Source organism: Gorilla gorilla, chromosome 5 (genome assembly GCF_029281585.2).
Source record: "Gorilla gorilla gorilla isolate KB3781 chromosome 5, NHGRI_mGorGor1-v2.1_pri, whole genome shotgun sequence".
Classification (NCBI taxonomy): Eukaryota; Metazoa; Chordata; class Mammalia; order Primates; family Hominidae; genus Gorilla; species Gorilla gorilla.
The window spans coordinates 69432317-69450997 of record NC_073229.2 but is presented as its reverse complement, the minus strand read 5'-3'; the positions used below and the strand labels follow the sequence as shown (position 1 = coordinate 69450997).

Below are 18681 nucleotides of genomic sequence, written 5' to 3'. Positions count from 1 at the left end.
GAAACAGAGAAAAGTCAATGAGTAGAAGCAATAGAGGTACATCAGAAGAAAACCAGCAGAGAGTGGATCCAGCACAAGTTTAGATATATACACACATATATGTGGGGCATGCCATTCTATCATGAGGAAGTGAAACAGCTTCAGAGAAAAGATCACTTTTATTTATCACCCACCATTTGTCATAGCCATCATGTTTTTTTACTTTTGACTCAGTTATTTCTGATTTAATAAGAAACAGTTCAAAGTGTGTAATATAGCATTGATTTTGTGTTGGAATGTGTTCTATCCCCCTATCTCTCTCTCTTTTTCTTTAGCATTTTAAAAGACATTTTCTAGACATAAGGCAAAGAGTAAATCTTCTGAAGATAAAGAAGGGCTGCTTCTTAAGTATGTCTGAACAAATTTCTCCCGAATGAGAAATGCCATATCCTATGGCATTCGGTGAGAATTAGCAAGGTTTCTCATGTTTTCCAGTGTTGCACCAAACCAAAACGAAACAAAACCCTAAAGCCCGACACAGTCTCCAGAGCCAGCCTTGTTTCTTTCAGCTTTGATCACAGTCAGTTGGGTCTTCCATTGAACTCACTGGAGAGCCATTGACGAGCCCGTGAACTGACCTTAAGCCAGCAGAAATGAGTCTGGGAATGCAGTTCTTTCTTTTTTTTTTTAATTATTATTATACTTTAAGTTTTTTCATGGAAAAGTACCAAGGGTGTTCTCCAGTGGTTTGCTCTTGTTAATTTAATGAGCTTATATGCATTTCAACAAATTCAGGCCATACTGGACACATTTTTCTAAGAGAGTACTAGCTACTTTCAAAAGCTACCAACTTTGGGCCAGGCATGATGGCTCACACCTGTAATCTCAGCACTTCGGGAGGTGGAGGTAGGTGGATAGCTTGAGCGCAGGAGTTTGAGACCAGCCTAGGCAACATGGTGAAACCCCGTCTCTACAAAAACACAAAAATTAGCTGGATGTGATGGTGCATGCCTGTAGTCCCAGCTACTTGGAAGGCTGAGGTGGGAGGATTGTTTTAGCCTGGAAGAGAGAGGTTGCAATGAGCTGAGATTGTGCCACTACACACCAGCCTGGGTGACAGAGCCAGATACTGTCTTAAAAAAAAAAAAAAAAAAGAAAGAAAGAAAAGCTACAAGCTACCAACTCTGTTTTGTGGGAAGAAACGGAGTAGCCATCTACTTTTAAAGTAAATAATACACAGTGAACTAGCCTCTTCTGTTCTTTCTCTAGAGGCATCTGGATTCAAGGATCCTCTGCTTAGCTAAGTTTCCATCACCATGTTTTCCAACTTCCAAAACTTTGTTGATCTCTGTGGTCATTTGTTGTTTTCTTGCATGTGGCATGGTGGTTTGCTGCACCTATCAACCTGCCATCTAGGTTTTCAGCCCCACATGCGTTAGGTATTTGTCCTAATGCTCTTCCTTCCCTTGCTCCCCACCCGTCAACAGGCCCCGGTGTGTGATGTTCCCCTCACTGTGTCCATGTATTGTCATTATTCACCTCCCACTTATGAGTGAGAACATGCGGTGTTTGGTTTTCTGTTCCTGTGTTAGTTTGCTGAGAATGATGGCTTCCAGCTTTGTCCTTGTCTCTGCAAAGGACATGAACTGATTCTTTTTTATGACTGCATAGCATTCCATGGTGTATATGTGCCACATTTCTTTATCCAGTCTATCATTGATGGGCATTTGGGTTGGTTCCAAGTCTTTGCTATTGTGAATAGTGCTGCAATAAACATATGTGTGCATGTGTCTTTATAGTAGAATGATTTATAAATAATCCTTTGGGTATATCCCCAGTAGTGGGATTGCTGAGTCAAATGGTATTTCTTCTTCTAGATCCTTGAGGAATCGCCACACTGTCTTCCACAATGGTTGAACTAATTTACACTCCCACCAACAGTGTAAAAGTGTTCCTATTTCTCCACAGGCTCACCAGCATCTGTTGTTTCCTGACTTTTTAATAATTGCCTTTCTGACTGGCATGAGATAGTATCTCATTGTGGTTTTGCAGGGACCTCAATTCTGTAGTCATAGGAAATGCATTCTTCCAACAACCTGTTTGGAAGTGAACTCTTCAGTAAACCCAGCCAAACCTGTCTGGACTCCTGGCCCACTCCCTGGAGATAACACATTTGTGTTACTGTAAGCCACTGACTGTGGTAATTTGTTATACAGCAATAGAAAGTAATATGCCATATCACATAAAGCTCTTTGTTTGTGACATTGCCATGAATTTTGGGCCATGAAAACAGTTACTGTGAGGGTGAGCATGACACTGTGGGAGTGTGTGTCTGGGTGTGTGCAATGTGTATATACTTATCATATTAGTAGCTTTTTAAGTTCCCCCATTCTGCATAAGGAGCACCCTATCAGGTTGCTTTGGAATAGAGAAGAAAACCAGGAAAGCCAATCAATTATACAAGTCTTTTGGCATTCAGTCACCTTTAACATTTTCTCTTCTGCATCTTCTCCTCTTTATGTATCCTGGGCACCTGCTTTCTAGAAGAGAGCTGTTTGGAGCATGAGAGAGTAGAATCTTTCTATCAGCAAGGAAGTATGTTCTTTTCCAGACCGGCAGAATGTTCATCCTAGAAGAGATTCCTATATTGCCAGCTTGTCTCTTTTCTTCCCCATGACAAAAATCACAACTTTGCCATTAAAGAGTGTTTTTACATCATTTCTTCTTTTCACTACAGTACAAATTCACTACTTTGTTTAATTGGGTCGATGGCAAAATTATTGTAATCTTATTTCATATGTGTGGCTTTGTGGGAAAGTGAGATGTTCTACGTAAGCAAGCCTTCCATACAATTAAAAATTGTTCCATTAATAACAAGCATTTTAAAAAGTCTTCAACTCTTTTTTTTTTTTTTTTTTTTGAGACGGAGTCTGGCTCTGTCGCCCAGGCTGGAGTGCAGTGGCGCAATCTCAGCTCACTGCAAGCTCCGCCTCCCGGGTTCACGCCATTCTCCTGCCTCAGCCTCCCGAGTAGCTGGGACTACAGGCGCCCGCCACTACGCCCGGTTAATTTTTTGTATTTTTAGTAGAGACGGGGTTTCACCATGTTAGCCAGGATGGTCTCGATCTCCTGACCTCGTGATCCGCCCGCCTCGGCCTCCCAAAGTGCTGGGATTACAGGCGTGAGCCACCGCGCCCGGCCAAGTCTTCAACTCTTAAACGTTAAAAAAAGACAAAGATTGCATAATACCCAGGCTTATTCAATGGGAAATAATGTAGACTGTTCACATTTGTTATGACGATTCATGGTCATCATTAAATCTATCATTTACTTCACAATCCTGTTTTTGCTGTGATGCCCTTGGGTACTATTTTTCTTATACTGAATGGTGCCAGACCACTAAATCTTTAGTTCTTGTCCTGCGGTTTGTATTTTTTCTGCTATTTTGCTGTGAAAAGGATGCTAATTGTAATCTATTGTATTTTTTTTGCTATTTTGCTGTGAAAAGGATGCTAATTGTAATTTATTGTTGCTGTTGACATATCCACATCCAGAAAAGTTCTAATTCCAAAATCAGACGACACTAACTTAAAATCAATTAATTTAAGAATTATTTGTACACATAGTGAACTCATAGGTAAATATAATAGACTCTTGAAAGCTTACATGTCAATGTTTTTTATTCCCCAGTGTTAACCGAACAGCTATTATGTTCAAAATATCATATGGTCCCTATAAGAATCTAGAGATTTGAAAATTAATGGATATGAAAAACAACATTTATTCAACTATTTAATGAGAAGATGTTATACTAAATCTCATTCCGTATCTATTACAAATAAATCATTAATTCTCTATGAAGCTGCTTAGCCATTAATCCAGTTTTTTGTAACATTAACTTGAGTATAAAATGTTAATCTTTATAAAATTTATTAGGTGGTCAAGGTTTTGACTTATGATTATATTCTCAAGTGTGCCTAAGCACACTGTAAATCACAGTAAATTATCATTCAATATATCACATACAGTGAAAGGTAGCCTGTTTTACTTTTCTACTATTCTAAAACTCCTGTGCAACCAATATCTTGAATTAAATCTCTTCCATTAGAAAGACCTTGAGTGATTTCTGTTTTCCTGTACAGACTTATGACTGCTACAGCTCCCCAGGCTAAACAGGAAAATTTGATTATTTTGTGTATGGTCTTTAAAAATGCAGAGTTTTCATTCTCCTAGATAAAATACTCATGCTAGATTTATTATAAAATATTGTTTTAAATGATTTACCAATTAAAATACTTAGGTTTTTGTCCCCTGATTTTTGCTTATAATTGATTTTAGTTATCTTTCATTGTCCTTATGTCCTGTTAAACCCATCTAGGCTTACTTAACAGCTAGTCAACTCCTAAGAGGTGTAGTTGTCCCCTGAATTGTTGGAAGATGTACCGTGTTTATTCTGTGTCTTTATATACTTCTGATCCACTGCAAGTTATACCTAAGGTTACTGGAATCTCATTTTTAAATGAATAATTCCATGGAATCACAAGAGTTTAATCAGAAGTATCACAGAATAGAAGTAAGCACACTGCTTGAGGAGTGCCCCAGAATGTGAAGTTGAAGGCAAAGATGAGTGGTAGTTTTTCAGAGGCAATTAGTGACCTAAGAACAGAGGGGATGCATAGTAGGTACTGATTTGGCAAGTGTTACTATAGCAACATGTACTGGGTGCTTACAACATGCCAGGCTTGGAACTACTAGACCACAGTGCCAGAAAAAATCCGTCAGATCATAAGACATTTCTTCCCTCTTAGGAATTGGCTATTTGCTAAGAAAGCCTAGATAGGCTTAACAGGGAGCATCAGGACCATGAAAGGTAAGAAAATTGTATCTATCAACTTAGAAGGATAACCAGAAAAGTCATTCTTGTCATACAAAGTATACAGAAGGTTATTCTTGAGGGGGAGAGATCACAGTGTTCTATATCTTTGCATATCTCACAGTGCCTTGAACAACGTTTGTACATAGTAGAAGGGTTAACATGTATTTGTTAACTATATAGAAATATGTTGATATTAGATTTGTGTTTTCCCTATATATAAACATAATATATATATTTTAGAATTCTTTAGAATTGACTAAAGAATTTACTTTTTTCTTTCAGGGTACAAAATTGTCCAAAATCATTTTATATTTCAAGTCCCCTTGTGGCACATATAGAATATTTGGCCTTATCTAGCCTATTTAAAACAAGAGAGATAAAAAATGCTCAGGACATCATGAAGCATTCAATCAAAACATGAGGCTTTTTATAGGAACTCGGCCTAGTACCTTTGAGAAGAAGTTTGAAGAGAGAGTATCTCTGATTTCCACCCCAACTTCACCTCACCCCACCACAGTAGGTCTTGTTGAGAGCCAGTTTTCACTAATAAAACTTACTTGCTCTCTGAGTTTTCCATGCAAATAGAAATAATTCCGTCTTTTACAGGGTAAACATTTCAGATCTGGTGGAATCAAAAAGCAAGAATAATGACATGAATAGGAGTGATCTCTTAATGGGAAATTTCTGTATTTTCTTGACTTTTCTCCTATAGCCTGCATTTAAGCATTGCAGAAAAAAAAATCTCTCACATACCTAACTGGGTATTGGAAGCTATTAAATAATGGTAAAAACTGGGATGAATGGAGGGAACTTTTCTCCCCCATTTTTTAAAGTTTGGCTGTAGGTCCTTCTGCCTGCAGGCTACAGTCACATTAGCAGTTGGAAATTGGATAACGACAGCACAATGACAAATCCAGGTTGCTTGCAATAAGTTGCTAATCCCTTTGCTTTAATATTGGAGCAGCATGTAATGATGTTTGGACATCACTCCAGTTTACTGACGACCCCACTGGGGCCAGCAATAGAACCTTACAACTGTCTAACAAGGCATCAGGTGACTCCCGTCGTCACAGCAACGGACACTGGAATCTAATCTTCCCTCCATCCCTTCTAGCACCCAATAACGCCTAGATTATATAAGTGGCCCATCATTGCTTGGTAACTTGAATCAATTAACGTTAATTCGCACAATGCTATGATGTATTGTGATCACTTTCATTTCAGGGAAGGGGGAGAAATTGCTATAAGTCACCTAAAATGAGGTTGTCTGTGGTGCTGAGGTATTAATTGGGTGTCCATATTAAATGCAAAAGGAGCCCATTGTGAAAGGAAAGTGGATGAGTGACTCTCTTGGCTGCTATTGACCTATCAGAAGAAGACAGTGCCCTTTTCCTTTGCTTTTATCTATTACAGTTTTCCCTATTGCGTGTCAAGTTGATGTATTATAAAAAATTCATTTGGTGACCTTTCACCCCCTTAGCAGATTAAACAATTTCACTTCGATGGCATCATTAACAGGACCCTGCATTTAATGATGATTTCTCTAAAAGGCCACGGAGATTCGATTTTAAGCTAACAGATTTATTGCACTATTATAACATATCGTAAAAAACAGTACCACCTACGGTCAGGTTTTAGGATAGAAACTGCTTAAGAGTTTATGTGGAGCTTAAAGTGGTATTACCTTGGGATATGCTGCAGCAGCAAGTCTGTGACCTCCAGTGAGATGCTGTTTACACTTAACAAGAGATGTTTGCTCACAATAAACTTTAAAGTGTGTCAGGAATGGGCCTTTTAGCGGGTGTTCAGGCAGTTGGTTTCCCTCTCTTCGTCTCAAGACGTCAATGTACTTACGTGAGAATCTTTGATGGGGTCTTTCAGTCTCTTTAACCCAGACTGCTTGCCTGCATCCTAGCCCCTATCAGAAAGAATTTAAGGAAAAGGTTAGGGGAGAAATAGGATCTGATAACAACATTAGAATTTTCTAATAACCTGGAACCCACAGAAGGATAGAATTAATAGCATGGATTTAAAAAATCTGGTTTAAATTGTTCCCTTTAAAAAAGGAAAGGAGCCCTAGCCACTCAGGCTAAACAAACTAAGAAATGATGATGGGGCTAGTGTGTGTTGAATTCCCAGGGAGTGATTCCAGCCAAAAAGCCAGGGTCTTAGCTGGTAGATGACTAAAGAGCTTCTTAGGACCACTTGTTTGCACTCTGTCCGCATTTCCTAGGATTCCCAGGGGAGAAGAAAATTGCTTCCTATGGAAACTTCATATTTAGTGATCCATTGTATTTGCTCTTCCACTATTTCCTCTTTCAGAACAAATCTTCACTTTTTCCTGACATGCACCCTCCATATTAAATAAATACTTTATCCTTTCCTCCTCACGTGGGGAAGGGGAGGTGGTTAGGAAATAGAATAGTTGACTTACATTTAATGGGAGAAAGCAAAGTAGGCTACTTTAAAAATAAATAAATAAATAAATAAATACCTCATGAGACCTGGCCTAGGCTATTGAGGATAACTCACCAAGGGTTGCTCTATGTCAGGGTCCCATATATATGTGATGTCCAGGTGTCTGCATTTAGTTGCCAAACATCTGTTGCATGCCTATGATATGTAATTCACAATAGGCTTAATGGGACAATAGGTATATAATTTTATTTTAATGAAGCAGGCTCTGTCATCAAAAATACCAAAACTCTGAGTGAAATATGTTTTACACTGTCGTGAATTATATAACTATTTTCTATGTCTTCCATTTTGTTGCTAAGTCATGTCAGCACTTAATATGTTCAAAGGAACTAAGAAGTAATATAGGTCATTGGTTAACCACTATAGATCTTGGTCAACACTTACTATTTGTAGGACCTTTGGCAAGTTATTTAAGCCTTTTTGGACCTCAGTTTCTTCGTATATAAATAAGAGTACCTACCACATAGTGTCATTTTAAAGATGCAATGAATTTATATATGAACACTTTATCATGGAACTTGGTATATAGTACGTGCTCAGTAAATATCAATTCTAAGTATTATTCTCTTCAGATGCTTCATGCAACTGAAGTAAATTAATTCGTTAGTGCTATTAATAGTTATTGAATCCATTTAGTACAAACACACTCGGAAAATATAAATATGGTTTGTTGTGAAGATTAAATGAGCTATTCTGTGTAAAACAGTGGTGTACTGGAGTTTGCTGTTGGGCATCTCTTCCCAGCTCTGCTCAGTGATATTATCTTGTCATCTCAGAATTAGCTATGGTGGTAGTATTTATATCACAGAATTGGAACACATCCACAAATCAGGGCATTATTTGGAAAGCTGATTTAATAGCTTACTATTGGACGTGTCCATGTCCTGTCATTTTAGTCTGAGGCTTTTATTATTATTATCTATATTAGTCTGAGGCTAATTTTCACTGAGGCTTTTTTTTTGGCTGATTTTAATAAATGATGATAAAAATATACGCTCATAATTTGTGATTTTCCCTACCCCCTAGTCCATTTTCATTATAGCTAAGAAACATATCAAGTACATACACAATTAACCTTTGCTATAAAGCCATGTTCACTACACAATGTATTATTTTCTAGAAACACAGGCAAATGCAGATATTTTCACTGGTAATAATGGATTGTGGAAAATTGCTACCATAGGGATATGTGTAATCCTAAGGATGTATTTTGTTTGTTTTTATATCTGTCAGAAATACAAGCAGTTTTAAAACTGGGAACTTGATATATATTCGGCCCTATGCACTTTCCATCCTAGTCCAGCCTTCAGATGGAGAAGTGGGAAATGAGCTTCCAGTGCAGCCACAATTGGTATTTTTGGATGAGCAGGTAACTTTTCACAGGTAACAATCTGTCTTTAGAGCTAAGTAGCATGTAGCATTCAGCCTGTCTTTTAGAGTGTGTCATCATTGATACACATTTACAGAGTGCCCACTGGGTGCAATTTGTTGCACTTAGAGCTTCTCACTACTTTCACGTTTTCCTTCCACTTCACAGCCTGCCTTCCTTCTATTTTCTCTGAACATTCAGAATTTGATCAAGGATAAAAATAAAATTCTGATACTTTTCCTCCCCAACCAAATTCTTGAAGTAGATCTGTCACATCTTCTCTGAAATCTAGCCTTCACAAAGAAGTAGATCTATATCTGAAGAAGTTTTTCACATGCTAATGAAGGAACTTATGACATTATAGATACATTACAGTTTTATGTTTTTTAAAATAATCTCTCTTATATGTGATTAAGTAAAACAAGAAGTTTCTGTGCTTAATTCTAATTTCAGGCTTTGTGTCCTGATTCTATTTTATCTTTTCAGTATTTACAAAATTCACAGTGAGCTATGATTGTTGAATCGGCTTTCTCCTGTTTATAAATGCATCCCCTGACATGTTTGCAGAAAGAAATCTGTGGCACTGAGGTCCACACTTGGAAACCTGCCAACTTTGATGTGGTCTGGCACTCACCCAGCTCTCTCCTGTTTTCTTCTCTTTACCTTTCCTTTCTTATGAACCTTCAGCACATAGTACCATTCTTTTCTATAAACATAGTTTTCCTTTCCTCTCCTCACTGTCCTGCCCCAACTTGTCTTGCAATAATTTCCTTACTCTTCTTACAATAAGTTAATTCTGATATATTCTTAACATGAGAAAGACAACATTTATTTATCACTTTCTTTCCTTTATTTCTACTGAATATATGCTTTATAAAAGCAAATATCTGATCCATCTTTTCTAACTTCACAAAATTCTCTTCTGAATCCAACTTTTTCTTCCTCCCTCCTCCTATTCCCGTTTCTAGAATCGAAGAGTGGAGTCCCTGGGACCTCCTTCAGAGCCATGGACAATTTCAGCTTCCCTGGAAGGAGCATCAGACTCAGTGCTAAAAGGTAGGTAAAGTATCTGTAAATTTCAGATATCTGTTACCACTTTATCTGCAGAGAAAATGTTTGCACCCATTAGGAATTCATAGCAAAATTGGTAATACTGAATTTCTTCAGTAATTTGGGAGGAAACTCCTTCATCCCTAATCTACAGTGTCAGTGTCTGTGAAAAGGAAGATTAGGCTGGCAGCAAATCCTAAAGTCACCACTTTTTCTCTCCCTTCCCTTTCACAATAAAGCAACGTTTCCAACTTATCCGTATCCTTAAGGTAGTGTAAGGAAAAGTGCCTGGCATCTTTGGGTGAGCATCAAATCCTAGGTTTTCTACAGTCCACTCAGTGCCCCCACGACACACCCTTGTTTGGTATAGTATCATGGACTGGGCCAGGGAGCAATTTACCAAGTACAATATGATTTCTATGGGGGAAATAGAAAGACTTGCTCTCAGTGGTATGAAGAATAAATGTGATGATAAGTGCAAAAGCACCTGACCCATAGCAGCCCTTAGCTAGTTTTTCTCCTTATCTTTGTCTACCCTCTTTTGTCTTCCTGTTCTGTCCCAGCACCACTGCCGTTACTTTCCTTGAAGCTCGTTTATATGAAAATCTATTTAAAATGCAGATTTCTACTAGGCCCAAGATAGTTTGGCAACATATTCTGCAGAAGGACCCAATAATGTGCATTTTAGGGCCTGGTCTAGAGAGAAGCAAGCAGTTGTAACATGATTTTTATGGGAAAAATAGTTTCTGAGTTCTAAATTCCTATTTAACCCTCTCACACACAAAACCGTTGAAATACAACCTACTCAAAGAGGCACATACTAATAAATTATGAAATTGTTCAATCATTGTATTTTTATGTTGTAAAACAGTACAATATATTATCCACAGAAAATATGTTAAGGAGAATGTGTTTGAGAAACAGAATTAAGGCGAAGGAGCCTCATGACTAAGGGAGATCAAGGGAAGAGGAAAAGTGAGACAGGTGCTGGAGCCAGACAGTCAACAGAGGACTCTGGGGACCATGGTGGGGAGTTTGGGCTGCACTCTCAGTGAGATGCAGAGCCATTGGAGGGTTTTAAGCAGGCCAGTTCCAAGGTCTGACTCGTGTGTTTAGAGGACCACTCTGCTCTATGGAGGGTGGATTGGAGAATGGCAAGAGTGAACCTCCTGAGCCAGTTGGAAAGTGATTGCAAAAGGCCAGGCAAGAGATGGTGGAGATCACAACTGGATTGATTCAGAATGTCTTTTAGAAGTTGAATCAGCAGAATCTACTAGGAGTAAAGAAAACAAGGACTTAAGGACAACTTTTAGGTTTTGATCTTGTTATATTGGGTGGATATTGGTGTTATTTACTGAAATGGGGAAGACTGGATTGGGAGCAAAAAGCAAGAGTTTTTATGATGAGAAACATGAAAAGGTAAGTACAACCTGGCTGCTGGGCCAAATTAAGACGTAGGCCCTTTTGATTTCAGTTTTAAGGCAGTAAGAGCAAGAGGTTGTGTTTTACAATTAATATAGTTTGTGTTCTGGGTGTCACAAGAGTTTTTTTTCTTCTTACCTGCCTCCCTCCAACATAACCCATAAATTATTAATCATACTTCCTACCAGGAGCCTTCTCCCTATTGTGTGCAGTCAATCTCCCAACACACAGATCTTGCCTGACAGCCTCAAACTCTTCATGCATAGGGATTTCCTCTCTGCAGAAGGGGCCTCACAATTATCACAGCACCTTGAAATTCTTCCTCTGCTTGTGGGTAGGATTGTGTATTTCCTTCTCATTGGAGGGAGTCCCAATCATGCACAATATCACAGTCCAATTCTGGGCTTCACCTTGAGGTGAAGAGAAATTCATTTTATGTCAACTTGATATAACCTAGAATAGAAGGGTTCGATGGAACATTTAAAAATCATCTCCTATATTTGGATAGGGAGCTGGAGATTACAACAGTCTGAAAAAGTGAATCTGTTAAATTTCTTTAATCTCTCTCACTAGTTTCAATGAGAAAATTTAAAAAGTGTCCCAAGAATTCAAATGGATTAAAAATGATTTTTAAGGTAGATGGAAAATATCCTCAGAAAGGAAAGCATTCACTCCCTTCCCCACAACTTCTATGTCAGACAGTTTTCAAAAATCCTTGCAGGGTCCCAATAAAAGAATAGAGCCAATGGGTTTATCTTGACTCCTTGAATTCAGAATTGTTGAATAATTCTGACCAAGAGCTAGGACTCAAGCAAATCTCTGCACTAAATATTGTATTGCTATTTTAGATGAGAAATAATTTATAAATTCTTTGTGATTTCAAATGTGATTTGAAAATAATGTTTTCAGGCTGGGAATGGCGGTTCGTGCCTGTAATCCAGCACTTTGGGAGGCTAAGGTGGCTGGATCACTTGAGGTCAGGCATTTGAGACCAGCCTAGCCAGCATGGTGAAACCCCGTCTCTACTAAAAATGCAAAAATTAGCCGGGCGTGGTGGGCATGCGCCTGTAATCCCAGCTACCTGGGAAGCGGAGGCACGAGAATTACTTGAACCCGGGAGGGAGAGGTTGCAGTGAGCCAAGATGGCGCCACTGCACTCTAGCCTGGGTGACAGAGCAAGACTCTCTCTCAAGAAAAAAAGAAAAAAGAAAATAATATTTTCAAAATATGCATACTATACAAAGAGATATGTATCAGTACTGGTAAAAATTTTTTAAAAAAGAAAATAAAGGTTATTTGTTTTAAGCACAATTATCTATTATTACTTTGATATTTGCATATTATAATAGGGGAATAAGTAGGAAATCTTGTTAACTTTTGCAAATCCTTCTTTCTAGAAGTGTGATTGCAAGCACTGGCTTTTAATGCAGTTAGTATTGTAATTATAATGAAGCATTCTTTGAGATTAGCCAGTAACATATTGAAAGGAAGTTTCATACCAATAAATCACTGAAAATTATAAATTGATATGGTGTATATGTACCTTTTTATAATTGGCCAAATATCCCCATTCTTATGCAAATTTGAGGATGTGTTTACCACTCTTTAAAAATTCGGTTTATTGGCCAGGCGCAGTGACACATGCCTGTAATCCCAGCACTTTGGGAGGCCAAGGTGGGCAGATCACAAGGTCAAGAGATCAAGACCATCCTGGCCAACATGGTAAAACCCCGTCTCTACTAAAAATACGAAAGTTAGCTAGGCATGATGGCATGCACCTGTAGTCCCAGCTACTCAGGAGGCTGAGGCAGGAGAATTGCTTGAACCCGGGAGGTGGAGGTTGCAGTGAGCCAAGATCGCCCACTGCATTCCAGCCTGGTGACAGAGTGAGACTCCAGCTCAAAACAAAACAAAACAAAATCAGCTTATCCAATTTCCTGTGCACCTCATGAGTCAGGTAAGGCATTTCTGTTGGTTTTGTGTTGTCCAAAATGTTTTTTTCAGGCTTAGAAATGACTCATGTGCCAGCTCAAACATCAGCCTACCTGCAAAATCACTGACTTCCAAGAATAGGCCATGATTTTACAGTTACTTCTTGCTCTACTCTGGCTATGAGTCTAAGCTGATTCAGATGGTTCCCATAAAATATATGGAATGTTCAAATGGATAGGCATAAGTCAATCACAGATGTGCCTCGTCTTCTAATTGTGTGTATTATTGGCCTAAAACCGTTCCTATCATATGGTGCACATTGCCTACCCTTTCTGATGACATTGTTCCTTAATTTTTTGTTATTTGTCTCTTAAGAAACATGTAAAATTGTTGTAATAAAGTCTCCAAGTTAATGAATAATCATTTGATGTTGTTTTCAATGAATTAATCTCAGATCTCAGTTTTTTTTTAATGTCACCGTTTAATTTAGCTTATATATTTTGTTTCTGGCAAAGCTACACCTCATCGATTCCAGAAAATGAAATTATCCCCTTCTAAAAATTCTCTTAAGGAGGCAATTGACATCTCGTGATTAAACAGTTCATAGCTTCAAAACCCTTACTTTTTAAAGCTTGCTTCGTCTTATTGTTTTATTAGAACAATAAATTTTCCCACTCTCTTTTCAATTTGACTTTCTACTATTTTGACCTGTAATTTTTTTACCCCATCTACTTACTTATTAAGACGCCAAATGTTTTCCAGTGAGAACACATGGACACAGGGAACAACACACACTGGGATCTGTCAGAGATTCGGGGGAGGACTAAGGGGGAAGGAGAGCATCAGGATGAATAGCTAATGCGTGTGGGGCTTAATACCTAGGTGATGAGTTGATAGGTGCAGCAAACCACCACGGCACATGTTTGCCTATGTAACAAACTTGCATGTTCTGTACATGTATCCCGGAATTTAAAATAAAATAAAATAATTAAAACAAAAAACAAACAAAACAAAACAACAAGACTCTAAATGTTTTCAGCATGTCCACAAAAATAATTTTCTACCAAACTTTGAGGTCTTCCTCAGTACCCTCTCCACGTTATCTTTATACAATCCAAATTTAAAGGCCCAGGTAATGTTGCATATTTTGTCAGAATCTCCCCATAGACTCTCCAGACTTTCCCTTCTACTTACACAATCTATCTTTTGTTCAATTTGTTGAAAGTAACACCTGTGTGGGTAACTCATATTGTTGCTCCTGGTCAATTTTTTTTTTTTTTTAATGTGGGCAGTTCAGTTAGAAACTTCTTGGGTTTAAAATCCCAAGGAATGAGGACAGACCAGAATGGTCCTTGTACAAATTTGTAGACACAAGGCATGTCATTAAGAAAGTAAGAAAATGAAGTGAATTTATCCAAGGTTGCCCACTGTGAAGATGAAACATTCAGAATTGCATTTCGAACTGCCTGTTTTGATGCTGTTATTCTGTTCATTTTTCAGTGCCATTTTGCTACTGTTGGTGTTTTGGTATAGAAAGTGCTTAGGATATGTAACAGTCACTCACCTTCTGATCTTAATACAGCAACATAAAAATATTAATTTTTAGCTTTTTTCATGTTCTGGTAATATTTATAACAGATACTCTCACGTGACTACTGGAACTCACCTCCCCATTGTCTACTCCGTATGTTACCCATATTCTATTCCTTACCCATACTCCAAACCATACCCACACTCATGCCTTACATTGCTCCTCCATACCTTATCCATACCTAAGACCCTACTTATACTCCATACCCTATGTATAGTCCATACCTTACTTTTTTTTTGAGGCAGAGTCTGGCTCTGTTACCCAGGCTGGAATGCAGTGGCGCAATCTCGGCTCACTGCAACCTCTGCCTCCTGGGTTCAAGTGATTCTCCTGTCTTAGCCTCCTGAGTAGCTGGGATTACAGGTGCCCACCACCATGCCTGGCTAATTTTTCTATTTTTAGTAAAGATGGGGTTTTGCCATGTTGGCCAAGCTGGTCTCGAAATCCTGACCTCAGGTGATCCTCCTGTATTGGCCTCCGAAAGTGTCGGGATTACAGGCGTGAGCCACCGTGCCCGGCCCATCCCTTACTTATACCCCTTACCTTGCCATACTTCATACATTACCATGTCCAGTACCTTACTCATATTCTATGCCTTAGCCATATTCCATAACTTACACATACTCCACGCCTTATTCACACTCCATACTTTACCCATAGTCTGTACCTTACTCATATTCCATACTTTACACATTCTCCAGACCCTTACTCACACTTCATTTCTAACCCATAGTCCATATCTTACTTACTTATATTCTGTACCTTGCCACACTTTGCACATTATTTATACCCAGCACCTTACTTATGCTCCGTGCCTTACCTATTCCCCATACCTTCTCCTATATCATACCTTACTGAGACTTTATATTTTACTTTGTCCTGACACTTATTGCACCTCATGTTTCATTATTTTTCTTTCAGTAACCTTAAGGATGTCATGCCCGGCCAGCTTAGAATCATGTTGTGGCCATGAAAAGTGAATGAGGCATGAAACCATTTACTCTTTATTTATTTATTTATTTATTTTTTATTATACTTTAAGTTCTGGGATACATGTGCAGAACATGCAGGTTTGTTACATAGGTATACATGTGCCATGGTGGTTTGCTGCACCCATCAACCCGTCATCTACATTAGCTATTTCTCCTAATGCTATCCCTCCCCTTGCTCCCCACTCCCTGACAGGCCCTAGTGTGTGATGTTCCCCTCCCTGTGCCCATATGTTCTCACTGTTCAACTCCCACTTCTCCCATGTGAGAACATGCTATGTTTGGTTTTCTGTTCTTGTGTTAGTTTGCTGAGAATGATGGTTTCCAGCTTCATCCATGTCCCTGCAAAGGACATTAACTAACATTCTTTTTTGTGGCTGCATAGTATTCCATAGTGTATATGTGCCACATTTTCTTTATCCAGTCTATCATTGATGGGCATTTGTGTTGATTCCAAGTCTTTGCTATTGTGAGTGTGCTGCAATAAACATACATGTGCATGTGTCTTTATAGTAGCATGATTTATAATCCTTTGGGTATATACCCAGTAATGGGATTGCTGGGTCAAATGGTATTTCTGGTTCTAGATCCTTGAGGAATCACCACACTGTCTTCCACAATGGTTGAACTAATTTACACTCCCACCAACAGTGTAAAAGGATTACTATTTCTCCACATATGTTGTTTCCTGACTTTTTAATGATTGCCATTCTAACTGGTGTGAGATGAGATACCATTTACTCTTTTATTCTACGGACACCAAGCCACACTCAAGCCAACTAGCTCACTTGGATCAGTATTGTCACTATTACCTTTTTTAAGAGATCCAATGGGAATGTGTGAGGACTAGTTTGAGGGTGTCTTATATACACACATTTTTTATGTGAGTGAGTCATGAAGTAGGGAAGAAATCACATGTAGTTTTCTGTTTTTAGCATACCCATGTCACCAAAATACCCTATTTTATATGATTGAAAGTTTCTCTTGAAGCCATCATGAAATACTACTTTTTCACTTCAGAAAGAATGCACCAAAAGCATTTGGGATGGATTGTCTAACTTACTATAAGTATCTCCTGGAGAAAAACAAAATAACAACAACAAAACCATATCTATATATCTCCTCTAAATCTTTTGTTCTGCAATTTAACTTCATATTCTTTTTTCTTTAGTAGACCCTCCTCAGTGAAAAGGCAGTTACAACCTATTATCATAAAAAGTGAATTTATATACTCAAGGACAATTATTTACAGGTATTCAATATCCTTTGACATTTATGGATCATAGTTGCACAAAAAAGTCCTTAATACTTTTAAAGATAACATCTCAACATTAACAATATAACAGTTTGCTAGTATGCATACCTAGGAGTGAGTGGGATAGCTGTGGGGATAATTTGGGCTGCAAAGGTATTTTAGAAACTATCTATCCTGCAGAAACCCATTCAGGTATCATTCCCTGGTAGTTGTGTAATCAATTCCAAAGTTGCTCGAGCCCAGCACCCCACCCCATCCCAAGTCCCCCAGCCAGTATACTGTTTATACCAGCTTGATCAGGGAGCCTGTCAATTGCATTTGTATGTGTCATCATAGCTATTCTGAAGATATGATGAACACTGGAGTAATGTACTGTACTTGGCAGCAACTGCCTCAGCTTTTGGGCACATATGCTTCAAATCTGAGAATATCATAGATATATATGGGAATCTTTGTAGAGATCTCTAAGGCAAGCTGGTATTTAACGCAAAAGCAAACCCATTTAGAACTAAAGCACTTTCCATTAGGCAATTTGGCGGCTGTTCTACGAGGCCAACTCACTGTGCTCTACAGACACATTTCGATTAAATGCTGCTTTGTATTCTTCCAAAGATGGGAACAATAAGGATGTTTGTCAAAGGAAAAACTGCAGCAAATGATTTCATGTTGAACATCTGTACTCTGCAGTTCATTGTTTGCAAGAGTTTATTGACCATAATTTTGATGCATATAGATTTTAAAGAGTATAAACTGCATTTATCTTGGGCGCCTATCATTTATTTGAGTCTTGGCTTATTTATTTTCATTTTACTGGGCATTTTATTTATTTTAGAACTCAGAAGAGATGAAGCAAAAGATCTTTCTCAAAAAAGAAGTTTTAGCTCTGCAAAACTGATGAAGAAAGACAGTGTTTTCACAAAAAGATTAAGCAATTGAATTGAAAAATGTAACACTAAGCATATTGTATCTTTATGACACATTTCAGCCTTAGAGATCTTAAACCAATCTATAAACTTTCAGACCACTCTCATAACCCTTTGTCCACCATGCCAATCATATTGACATTTCCATAGTAAAGTCTAGCAGCTGTTAATTAGGAAAATAATTTAGGGATGGTGGAGTCAAAGGATGATTGATGGTATTGTGAATGTGATGCTGAGTTAAGCTGCCTTTTTTCACGTTATAAATGGATGATCTACTGTTAGAAGATGCAAGGTTTTTGTTTGTTTGTTTGTTTGTTTGTTTGTTTTCATTTTAGTTAGGGAAGCCAAGGCTCAGGCAATTCAAGTTGCTAAATCAGAGTAGCTCTATCAGTCATTATTTGGTAGATTGCCATGGTCCTGATCTCTTGGCCTAACTCTGGTACCACATAAACTATAGATAACTTGGATAGAAGAAAGACAGACTGTAGAAACTGACCACCTAGAAAGATAATAGAATTTCTTTCTTTATGTATTATACATTTAATAGTAATATAGCCAATATATTGTAGTTGTTAAGAAAGCAAACTTTGAAATCAGGTAGATTTGGGCTGTAACCCCAGTACCACATAATTTAATCTTTCATGAGCCTATTTCCTAATTGCTAGAATATAGATAATAGCGTATTTTATAGGGTTGTTGTGTAGTTTGTAGGCAATCGTGTATATATAGAACAGTGTCTGGCATAGTGGAGCTTTCAATATATGTTAACTGTTATTATTCTGTCTTGGATCATTTGGTTCTAAGTCTTGACTAAGAA

General features: G+C 38.1%; 1 protein-coding gene across 1 annotated transcript in view; it reads left to right on the top strand.

Annotated features, from left to right (window-relative positions):
• The window catches only part of PKHD1 (PKHD1 ciliary IPT domain containing fibrocystin/polyductin), a 460859-nt gene that overhangs the window by 419189 nt on the left and 22989 nt on the right, over window positions 1–18681 (top strand). Inside the window, exons 61-62 of the mRNA XM_031012474.3 lie at window positions 8567–8702; window positions 9671–9758. Coding sequence (XP_030868334.2) covers window positions 8567–8702; window positions 9671–9758 — 224 coding nt within the window. The remainder of the gene's footprint in view (window positions 1–8566; window positions 8703–9670; window positions 9759–18681) is intronic.